This window comes from Takifugu rubripes, chromosome 2, assembly GCF_901000725.2.
Source record: "Takifugu rubripes chromosome 2, fTakRub1.2, whole genome shotgun sequence".
Classification (NCBI taxonomy): Eukaryota; Metazoa; Chordata; class Actinopteri; order Tetraodontiformes; family Tetraodontidae; genus Takifugu; species Takifugu rubripes.
The window spans coordinates 6,119,534-6,131,533 of record NC_042286.1 but is presented as its reverse complement, the minus strand read 5'-3'; the positions used below and the strand labels follow the sequence as shown (position 1 = coordinate 6,131,533).

Here is a 12,000-nt window from a genome sequence, read left to right as displayed (position 1 = left end):
TAAATCAGCCCATGTTGCTTTTATTAGCGTTGTGACATGTTAGCCAAGCACGTAACCGGTCAGCGAGTTGACTGAAGAGCACGAGTCAATTACTCAAAAGGCGAGCGCAGTGCTGACGGGTAGTCCTGGCAGCTAAATTAATCACCATTCTCTTGGCGTGATGGCCAGTTGGTGACAGAGGTGTAAACGTTGAGGAAATACCAGAACATAAAGTACACAATGATTTCAAGCAAAATCTAAAGAATACACATGAAATGGATTTAAGCCAAACTGTTTGGAAGTTCTTCCGCTATATGATAACTGATCTGTTTGAATCTGTTAGCTGAAACCAAACTGTGAATGAAGATTTCCTGACGTGAAATCCACCTGACACAATTGTTACCTATAGATTTATAGGCCTTTAGGTACCGCAAAGGCCTGTCCACATATGGACTCTGTCTAAGGCTGCAGACTTGTTTAGATCAAATTGAGTTGAATACCTGTTTCCTTTCGAATGTTCTGTCAAATTTTCATCTTACTTTTCTGCTTTCACGACTCTCCTGCTCCCCGTGGTTCGCCCACACAGAGATGTTAGCATATTCTAACTGCTTGGAATTCCTGCCTGCTGTCTTGGGAGAGCACACTGCATTTTAAAACTTGTTGTGCTCTTTCAAGTTTTATTTGAAACTATGTAATTGCATTCTTGAAGGAATAACAAGCCCCAGAGCTTTTACATGAAGGATTACACATAATGGTTTAAAAATGCATTAGTTTTCTGTATTCTATTTAATTCTTCAAGCATTTTCATAACTTTAAAATAGTTGTTTTTATGTCTCTTTAGTGGATGCCATCGATGGGGAGCAACTATTTGATTCCCTCCTTTTTTCCACTGTTGTTTTGTTGAGCTTCCAGATGAGGTGAGTTGCCACTAAAAAACTGATTTCAAATATTGCTGGCTGATTTGGTGCAGTATTTCCAGTATGCAGTGTCTGTTTTTACCAGCAATTTATAGCCTTTTCTCAAACCAGAAACATCTATTTCTTGAGTGTGCCTCCATCGCTCCACCTCCTTCAGTGCGGGAAAGCTTAGACACTCCTTTAATCTGAGTGTCTAAGTAACAAAATAGTGATTTAAAAAAAAAGCTTTTGAATCCATTAAGAATGCCTCCTGGTGTGCCCCCCCCTCAAGAAATCAGGTGTTGCCTCACTCAGGCTGTGTCTGGACAGTGTTGAAGGCCCAAGTGTGGCTCCTTATGCCCTGACAGAGGGAGAGAGGCCTTTGATAACGTCTCGCAGGAGCAGGTTTGCGGCAGGAGATGGGGGGGAGGGGTGCATTAATGTCCCATCACTCACTGGGCAGGAAGGTCGTCAGTCACGCCACATCATTCAGCAGGGCAATGCTGGGGTGTCACTGATGATCTCTCCTTCTAATGGGCCCGACGATATTCCCCTGTAGAGTGTGGTATGAAAAGATGGCTGCTCTTTGTTCCTAACTGCTGATACTGTCTAGACGGGCCGAGCCAAACTTTTGAAGCGCAAACCTGCCGAAACTGGAGAAAAACCTAAACATCCTCTCTAGAAGGAAACTCGTGGTCTTTATAACCAGTGAGGACTTGAAGGAGATGGTCCGGGAAAGACTTGGATCTATCTTTGTTTTCGCTTAAGCGCAGGGTGGGGGGGCTCATGAGCAGTTAGGAGGGCTAAATGTGACTTTCAGCGCAGCTTCCCCGGAAAGGCTCAGGCCAATTCAACATCCATCCCTCTCCATTTTCCTTCTGTTTACCTCTGGGCTCTTGAGTTTACATGCCAACTCCATTACAGGGATTAAAATAGTTTGTCCCATCCAGCCTCAAACTCCACTTCCCTTGTCTCTCTCCTTTCCTTAACCCCTGCGCCACTTACAGGCTTTCGGGTCCCGCGCAGGGCCGAGTTACGGGGGATTACAGGCCCAGCGCAGCTGTGTTGAAGAATGTTCCGACAAGATGTCCCAGCATTAGTGAAAGGTGGGGTTTGATCAATGGCTGCGGCGCGTGTCTGCACTAGTGAGCACTTCATGGAGCACCTGAAAGAGAAGAAAGGGAAAATGAAGGTGTGTTGTGACATCAGGCTCGGGATCTGGGCGGCGGGGGTCACCTTTGAGTTGCTGCTGATTAAGGGCCGGCGTTCACAGGTGAGCGGCTACGAGGAGGATTTAGTGACACAGGCGCAGAGGTGAAATCACCCCACTCGAAATGCAACGCCGACCCCGCTCCCCGGCGGCCCGAGGCGGGCGGGTGGAGATAAGCAAGCTCCCCGTCTGCACTTGGATAACTCGCAGGAGAATAGCTGCAGGTGAACTTTCTGCAACTCACAAAACAGGTCAAAATAAACAGGCCCAACGGCTTGTGTGCCGTTCGATTTTCCTGCCACGTGCGAGTTTCATGGCACATGGAGCTCTCCTGCAGCCTGGCCGCTAAAGCACAGGCCAACAACAGTTAATTGGAGAAAATAAAACTAACAAAACACCCATCAATAAAAACTGCACACTTCAATATGATTCATCTCAGTTTATTCACGTCATAAACAGATATTTTCTGCCAAGCATGCATTTACGCTGCAGTGTAAAAGGATTGTTTTAAAAAATCCTGGGAAAGTGGTTTTACAGCCTTTCTGGGGTCATTCTGCCGCTGAATCTGATTCCACTGCCATCAGCTGAAAGGGCCAACCTCGTTCCACGCTCTTATTTTTGGCTCTGATTTCAAACAGGATCATACTGTCATTACACCGGAGCTCATGTGCTCACAATTATGAACACGCTGGGTATTTTTTTGTACGTGCTTTAAGCGTACAGAAACACTCATGAGTGAGGGGAACATAGATGGTATCTCATCATAAAAGAAGATTGCACATGATTTCTCCAACATTAAAGAACCCCCACCAATGAGCCATTTTTGTCTTGAAACCCTGTTATAGCGAATATAATTTGGTGATCAAAGATAAATCATTCTATGCTGCATAGAAGGTGCAAGTTTGAGACCCTCCAGTATGAAATTGCAGCTAAAATAATCTGTTTTTTCACCAATAAGAATGTTTCATCTGTTTTCTGCACTCCGGTGCATCATAAGATCATCAGCCTGATTATTTCCAGTCACACAGTCCTGAGAGTGAAAACATGCCTCCCACAAGAAAAGCTACAGATTTGACCAGAAAAAGTGTGTATGGCGAGGTCAGCATCAAAGGGACAAGGCCCAAATGGTTTTAGTAACGCCGCTGAAATGAGAAATGAACAACATGAGAAGCGGCTGCATGAGTCAGGCAGAAGGTATGAGGTGAAGACACGGAGCCTGAATCACAAAGAACGTCCCCAAACACCGCAGAGACGTGAGCAGCGTGCCAGCAAGTGCTGTCATTTGAAACCGGGAGAGGCTGAAACCATGGCTGCACACTTCCAGGTCTCTGAATCCAGATTTCTTTTAACGTCGAGTGATAGTTTGGACACTGAAGGTGAGGATGTGTTAGTTTCTGAAGCCTCTCTATAAATGATAAATATTCCACGGATATGAACATTTTCACCGAAGCAATTGGTCCGTGTCATGTCAGATTCTGGGTCTGTCTTTAGATTTTGGCACTAAACAACAAGGAATTACATTGCAAATTTAGAAATCCATAATTTGAAAAGTGAAGTTAAAAAATAACTTGATGAGTTATAAATGGCTTAAATGACACTTGTAATTATCCCAAAAAGAGGCTGAATTTTCAACAAATGCCTCCAAAAATCTTACAATCTCAGGGAAAAAAACATTTTTTGGACAAGGTGCCTTCCTAAAAAAGTAAGTATGTTGTATTTAATTACATGTACAGAAATCCCACATGATTTATGCATTTATCGTTTAATTTTAATCATTTTAAATTCCTAAATTGTTGATCGGACATACAGAAGGGCAGCTTCGGCAGGTAAAGCAGGGGTCTTCTGCTTAGAGCCCCTCGATCCTGCTGTCTCACATTTAAATGCAAATGCTCCGCGTCGCTGCGACTCGTCCTCGGCCATTCACAGTCAAATCACTACCAAAAAATTAAAGAAAAGCAACGACGCGGCGCAATGAGCCGCCTTTATTCACGGCGGAGGGGGAGGGTGGGGGTGTCCAAGGTGTTTGAGATAGATGAGGGAGGTGGGGGTCGAGGAGGGAGGAGGAGGCGGAGGCAGGGAGGGTAAATTGGGCGGACACATAAAAACTGCAAGGGGCCAGAGATGCGGGATCATTTGCTAAGTCTGCTGGCCGTCAGCGCTGCTTCTCTCCGGCGATCCGCACTCGAGGACGGGTTGGAAACCGCGCTGACGCCGGCCTCCACGCCGAAAGCCCCCGGCTCATGGGCTCCCGCTTAAAGGTGTCGCTTTGAAGGATTAATGATCCCCAAAGGCACCCCGCGTCTCCTTTAGGGTTAATTCAAGCGGGGTTTTTTTCGACTCCACGCCTGGACTGGCTCGCACCTTCCCCTTTCCGATTCGCATTATTCGAGGATACCTGGACCTCCACTGATGGTAAGATCACTGACACGTTCACACCTCAGACACTCGCGAATTGGAACCGAACCTGCCGAACTGGTCAGCGGGGATCCAGTTGACAGCGGCTCTCGGTGACTGAGCTCTTTTAGTCACGTCCACTATGACTTTTCGGGTAGAACTACGCAAAAGGATGACTAGATTAAAGAAAAAAGTCTTTGACACAGTGACTTGGAAATGATTACACCGACAAATGAAAGTTGGAGCTGCATTCCTCGTTGAGCCTCGGAGAGTCGAGCGGTGACAAACGAACTGAGGTCACTTCCAAACCATTTCTCAGCGCCTTTCCTTCTCCAACACAGCTGCGTTATTTACACAATACATTTTTTAGCTGGTTGCGACGTTTCGCGAAGGTTTCGCCTGCCGGGACACCTGCGCCGCGCGTAACGAGGAAGATGGAGAGGGCGCCGCTCCAACTTTACACAAAAAAACTCCAAAAAACAAAAACAAATTTTGGTCATTTTCAGCCTTATTTATTAACTAACCAAACCAACGCGTCTCGTGTACGTTTTCAAGGGGAAACTACAAGTATGGGTCAGGTGTAAAACTACACACCGCTTTAATAAAGTCCGTCTAATAACTCACCAGGGAGACCTATTACTGATCCTAACGCTATAATACAATAAATCGCGCGTTTTAACTCGTTTGGCTACGACTCGTGTTTTGTAACAAAGGATTATGAATTGGAAACGCTCAAACCTGCGACGCAGAAAACATTCCGCGGCCTACAGGCGCTCGGCGTCACTGACACGCACTTAATTTGTCCGGCAACGACACGGACTTGCCAGCTTTACCCCGGAACTTTATAAAATAAATAAATAAATAAACATTCGTTTAGGCGGCGTTGTTTTCGTTTCTGAAAAATACTGACCCAGATATTGTGTGTTTCGTCAGTGATATTTTGCTGGCGGTTGACTTTTTACGCGTCGCCCGAATCGAATTAATCAAAATACGGTTTCCATGTGTTTGATTACTCCCCCAAAAAGAGCGCAGTCACAGATACAGACACGGATAATTCAAAAATACAGCTCCGGTTTATTCCTGTCGATACACGCGAGGACAAACAGTTTCAATCAGGAAGGTCGACAAAAGTTTTAAAAGAGAAAAACACCTTAAAATCTAAACCATACGAAGTCTAAATTTTCGTTGGCAGCTTTTTTGGGGATCAGCAATACAATCTCCTCTGCTGTTCTTGACCCAAATTATTACATCCAGATCACAGGTTTAGGCTGTTCATATGCTCAACTGTTGTCTCTCACCACTTCCTGTGTCACTGGTCAAATCCCCTGGAAAACACACCTGGTGATCCGTGTGAGCCTGAGCACAGTTTCCCTGGTCAGACAGAAAGGCCAAGGCCAGTTGACTGCTGCGGCTTAATTGCACCCCGGCCTGCGCATGTTGTCGGAAAATGTGTCTCTGGCTGCTGCTGTTCAAAAGTACTCTCAGCATGAAGCAGCGAGAGCAAATGTGAGTCTGCAGCGCTCATAAAAAATAATAAAAGCCAAAAGTTCGGTGCAACTGGAAATGTCTTGCTCTGACTTTTCACCATTTCTGACAAAAGAGCTGAACGCAGTGACTTTTTCCAGGGTTGAACCCCGCCTGCTTTACATCTTCTTTCATCGTCATCACACCACTCTTGAGTGTCTGTCTGATTTAGCCTGCAGCTTTGTCACTGGCTGGTTACAGTTACAAGATGTTCTGTATGGTCACTGTTTTTGAGTGCTATGAATCCCTGTAATCATGGGAGAGGCCCTGTGCTGTACAATGAACATTTGTTGCGAGGGATGTGCACACATACACACACACACAATCTCTCTGACACACACAGTTATCCCCCAACCCCATGGGTAATAGAGCTGATCATGTTCTGAACCCTCCTCTCCCTTCTTTGCTGCAGTTCTCACGAAACACGCAAGTGGTGGCACACACTGATGCACAAAGTGCACAAGTACACAGATCTGGTGTCGTGACCGAGAATGAGGGGGGTCATTTGGGGGTCAAAATCTAACTTGGTCAGACTCGGGATGATATCCGTGGTTGTGTGAACCATGCATAAGTCGGGAAAAATCACACAGATACACACAGCATCTAACATTCATGCTAGACAACATGTGTAACCTCAATGTGTAGGAGTAAGAGGTGAGAAAAAATGTAGAAATAACAATGAAAGTTTGTTTTTGACATACTTTGGCAATATTCACCACATTAAGGGCATGTGAATCATTAGCCTTAGCCATATGTGTTAGCCCGGAAGACGACTGTTGGGACTAAATGCACCCAAAAAACCCTCCAGTGACAATTGTACAAGGCTTACACTGATGACAGTGGTGTCAGAGAGCAGGAGGCCTGTCATCAGCGTCACCGCAACCTGTGGGAACCCTCAAGTGGGGAAGCGTTACTAAGAGATGAGCCCCTTTAGAGGGGGATAGGATTTAGTTCCTTGTTTGGGCCAGGAGAACGGTTGACAGTTCACTTGGAGACAGTTTCTGTAAGCAAGCAGCTGTCTTCCTTTGAGTAGCGTCGATGCTCCTGATCAAAGTGGTTTTATCTGAACACGGGAGGAGGGCTCTGCATTTTTGGTGTCTGCTTCCTTGTTGATAGAGGCAGTAATGTGTTGTTGTGTCCTAGGTATGAGGTAGGTGCTTTGGGATATGCTGCCAGTGCCACAGCACATACCTCCTTACATTCACAGTAAAGAGCTAGCTTAGCTCTTGAGCCAATATGATAAACCTTTTTAGAGAGACGCTAGGTCTCTCAGTTACACTCGCCCATTGAAAATGTTGTCTGGACTCTATTCTTGAATTTACATGCCTGTAAGTATTTCTTTGTGTTTTCATTATGCTTCCAGGAACAGGGTCACTCCAATACTCTCCTGCAGCCGCCCAGCACCACCTAACATTTCCTGGAAGAACGTGTCCATTGGCTGCTCCCAACAAACATGGACTGTTTTCCCATGCTTTATTTTCTGTCGGTAAGTAAAGGTATCCTTGCAAGCACGGTCAAGCTCCACCCGGTATGGTACCGCAGCTGCATCCACCACGAGTTTATTTACAATAGCTGGAACCGACCTGAAAAAGTTCTGTGCGTCTCGTCTGGTGTGTCTGACCAATAAGAGGACTGCAGTGTTTGGCGATCAACCCTTACCTGCAGCTAAAATAGAACATGGCTTTTTTTTTTTACCATGTGTCATACAGATCTTTTTCTGTTTTCTCTCATTTGCTCAGTTTAATTCACTGGCTAAAAGCCCCAGGAATGGGGCGAGAGCTTTGTGTAATAGGTATTTGCCTGGGCTAGTGGTTCCTTATCGACTTGAGAATTTGTTCTGACCCCCAAGTGAGGGAATAGTTCACTGATTCAGGGTAAAGGTGCCATTCTTGCCCAGATGGTCATCTTTAAAGAATGCTAGTGTCTAATGGTTTTAGTGTAAAGTGTCTGCTCAACCTGCTAATCATTTTTGCCTTCCCCCCACCCCCTGCAGAGACATCATGATTCCTGGTAATCGAATGCTGATGGTTATTTTAATATGCCAAGTCCTGCTGGGAGAGAACAACCATGCTAGTCTGATACCTGAAGAAGGGAAAAAGAAAGTACCGGGCCTGCAGGGTCGTTCGGCCACTCAGAGCCATGAACTTCTACGGGACTTTGAGGCCACGCTTCTGCACATGTTCGGCCTCAAGAGGCGGCCGAGGCCCAGCCGCTCAACCGCTGTCCCTCAATACCTGCTGGACCTCTACCGGCTACAGTCGGGCGAGGCTGAGGAGGCTGAAGGGCAGGACATTGCCTTTGAGTACCCGGAGAGGGCAGCCAGCCGGGCAAACACTGTGAGGGGCTTCCATCATGAAGGTGAGTCATCAAATGGATATGACATTATATGTAGTCTAAGGTGACGCTACTCATGCTCGTTTTGCCAAGCAGGTTTTGTTTTAGGCTTATTGCATTTCATCAGCATGGGTGAGGACGCTGAAGGGGAAAAAAACCCTACATCGGTTAAAACATTATTGTGAGGCTGCTCCACCCCTCTCTCACCATCACCATGGAATCCTGTGATGCGGTCACCAAACAGCAGGGCAAAAAAAAAAAAATTCTGCTACTCAAGCTCTCAAGAGCCTCATTTGACAAAAGGGAAAGCACACCTTCACAGTACTGACTTCCACTTCTCACCGCACCCAGCAGAAAGCAACTTTAAAAAACTCCATCTCTGTTCTCCCCTCTCATGTCTCCAGTTTATGTGGAGAGCTCTTTTAGAGGAACCTTCCTCAACGTGCAATTATCTTTAATGCTACTCTGCAGGCTTCTAAATAAAGCCCCTGCTGCCAACAGTGTGGGTGCTTAGAGCAGACGCTGCAGCTCTCTGAAGAGATGGAAAAACAGACTCAGAAGCTGGTGTGATAGAAGGGCTGGAACACCAGAAGGGGTTCTGTTTATTGTGACTTGGGTCTACTTTGTGACAAATACAGAAAGTCTGCAGCAGGGTTCAGAGAAACTCCAGGGCGACAGATCTGTGAAACGTAAATTGAGGTTGGAAAGTTAGAGTGAGACATGCCAGATGAATGCTCAAAAATGACCCTTGGCAGGCGGGCTGAGGTGATTTAGGCTGAGTGAGGGAGGAAGTGAGCTTGCAGTGCATTGAACTGGTGAAAACGAGGCGTTTTAGGGCTAGAGAACATGTCTGCTCAGAGGAGGGGTGAGCAAGGAAGGAAGGATGAGTCAGCCTTAATGGGGCTTTTCACACACACACACATAGACACACATTGCTTGTGGAAGCTCACAGGGGCATGCATCTGTGCTGTAGTGCACTCTAGCAAGTTGGGATGAACAGCATGATCTGTGTCTGTGCACATGTGCCTCCGCGTCTCTGCAGATCGACCCTTCTTTATGGGAATCGCCTGTTTCGTGGAAGGGCCATTGTGCAACGGTGTGATTCAGCTGACCGATCTGTCCAAAACACTGTGACTCATCACAATCAGATAGACAGAGGGGAGATAATTTTTGGGGCCAGACGCATAAAGATGTGTTGTTTTCCCTTTACACCCCCCCCTCCAATTCATTTGAAAGCAAACAGGGGAATGCATGTGTGCATGCATTTCAAATTTTGAATCATTTATTTCGTGTTCCTGCAAGGCCTCCTTTCCTGTAGGCCTCAGACAAATGAGATCCGACTGCATTGTCTGAGCCCGTAATGATTATTCATGATGAAAATGATAAATGTCTTAAGTGAACAAACTGCAACCTAATCAGAAACACAGCAGGTTTTAATAATGAAAACCACCTGTGTAAGATTAGGGCCTGGGTGTGAAATAACAGGGGTGGATTGAGCAGGAAAATAGTAGACACAACATTCCTTTCCCCAACAATGGTGATCTTGCCAGAAATCTGCAGACTGAGCGTGGAAGAGGGAGCCTCCACTGTGTTTATACTGTAGCTGTGGTACGTTAATCACCACCCTCCTTGTAATACGTGTTTCAGCAAAGTGCTTGGAGAAAGGCATTGAGAGAAGGCCTGGATAATCCTTATAGTGTAGATAGATAAGAAAGTGTGGAAATATATATATTTATATGCTCAAGTACCCCTGATGGCCAAGAAATGTTTGAAGGGTTCATTTTTTGTGCCAGTGAAGCCCCAGCCACAGGGGAAATAGGGGGAAATGCTTTATTATCAGACTGTTTCATACATTTCAAGTCTTGATCCCAAAAGTCCTGATCCCTTCCTGTGTCTTGTGATTTGCAGAGCACATGGAGAGGGTTCACGAGCTCGGTGCTGCCGAATCGACGTCCCTTCGCTTCCTGTTCAACCTCAGCAGCATTCCAGAGGACGAGCTGCTTTCCTCCGCTGAACTGAGGCTCTACCGCCATCAGATTAATGAGGACAATGTCACGCTCTCGGCAGACCACGGGCTCCATCGGATAAATGTGTATGAGGTGCTCAAGCTCCCACGGCAAGGGCAGCTGATCACACAGCTCTTGGATACCCGGCTGGTCCGCCACAACACGTCAAGCTGGGAGAGCTTTGATGTGAGCCCCGCTGTGCTGCGCTGGACTCGAGAAGGCCTCCCCAATTATGGACTGGCTGTAGAGGTTCTGCACCTCAACCAAACGCCACGCCACCAGGGCCGACATGTCCGAGTCAGCCGGTCTTTACACCAGGAACCTGGAGAGGACTGGGAGCAGATACGCCCCCTCCTTGTCACCTTCAGCCACGATGGCAAAGGTCACCCCCTGATCCGTCGTTCCAAGCGGAGTCCCAAGCAGCGGGGACGCAAACGCAACCGCAACTGCCGGCGCCACTCGCTGTATGTGGACTTTAGCGACGTGGGCTGGAATGACTGGATAGTGGCACCCCCTGGTTATCAAGCCTATTACTGCCACGGGGATTGTCCGTTCCCCCTGGCGGATCATCTGAACTCGACCAACCACGCCATTGTTCAGACACTGGTGAATTCCGTGAACAGCAACATTCCCAAGGCCTGCTGCGTGCCAACCGAGCTCAGTGCCATTTCAATGCTCTACTTAGACGAACACGACAAGGTGGTCCTAAAAAACTACAACGAAATGGTGGTGGAGGGCTGCGGTTGTCGCTAGCACACAGTCGCATTAGAACTTGGACGTGGACCAGTGACAAGGTGAAAATGGACACGAGCAAATCAGAAAGTCTCCGCTCCGAGAAAAAAAGTTCACTTGGACCCTTATTTATAACTTTTACGTTGAGATGTATGTTTGTCACACTTTCTTGTTTCTTTGACAATATGACCATATATTTTGACAAAATATATATATTTATATCTACGTATAAAAAAATAAATTGAGTCCTTATTTTAAACATAAAAAGCTGTACAACTTTTCATCATGTACATTAGATTGTATAAGTTTTTTTTATTGAGAAAATAGTAAAAAATCTAAAAAAGTTTATTTACTGGTAATATTTATTGCTGTCATATGATTTGCATTTTGGGGAAAACAATTAATAAAACATGAATGGCTTCCAGTAACACAGACCATAACATACAACACACACTTTTGAATCCCTCACATATGTCTGAAAATGCCATGATTTAGATAATGTTAATTGTAATAGGTTCCAGTTTTAAAAATTTTAATTCAAAATCTTACTCTTGGATGCATTGAAGTATGTCTAAATATTAACAAGAAATAGATAAACCTATCCAAGGTAAAATATTTGATCCATTATCCGCCACCTCACCAGCTTTTAATAATTAACGCGACATCAAAAAAAGGACCAATAATGGGAGTCATCACCCTGCTGTTCTATTTTTCCCCTAATTTTCAGTGACAGAAGCTGTTGATGAGCGCGGTATGCCATTTCAAAGCTTGCAGGCCTTTGGATTAGGGCCTTATTGTTCTCAGATTTCACTTGTATGTCAATTAGGCTAACATTTGGTGGTTGGACACTCACCCGCTAATCCAATTGCAGTTGGGGCGGGCTGTTGAAACTGACTGTTGGAGAGTGATTCTATTGTTCTGGAAG

General features: G+C 45.8%; 1 protein-coding gene across 1 annotated transcript; it reads left to right on the top strand.

Annotated features, from left to right (window-relative positions):
* The first annotated feature begins 4,191 nt into the window (after window positions 1-4,191).
* bmp4 (bone morphogenetic protein 4) lies at window positions 4,192-11,503 on the top strand. Its single transcript, XM_003962521.3, has 4 exons — window positions 4,192-4,497; window positions 7,367-7,489; window positions 7,997-8,361; window positions 10,246-11,503. Exons 3-4 carry the CDS (start codon window positions 8,004-8,006, stop codon window positions 11,094-11,096), a joined length of 1,209 nt encoding a protein of 402 aa, XP_003962570.1. The 5' UTR covers window positions 4,192-4,497; window positions 7,367-7,489; window positions 7,997-8,003; the 3' UTR covers window positions 11,097-11,503.
* Window positions 11,504-12,000: the final 497 nt, after the last annotated feature.

Bases quoted from the DNA above. Each gene is read 5' to 3' on its own strand.
- bmp4 (XM_003962521.3), top strand. From the start codon at position 8,004: ATGATTCCTGGTAATCGAATGCTGATGGTTATTTTAATATGCCAAGTC. The intron at 8,362-10,245 runs GTGAGTCATCAA...TGTGATTTGCAG, and splicing joins GAGGGGCTTCCATCATGAAG to AGCACATGGAGAGGGTTCAC.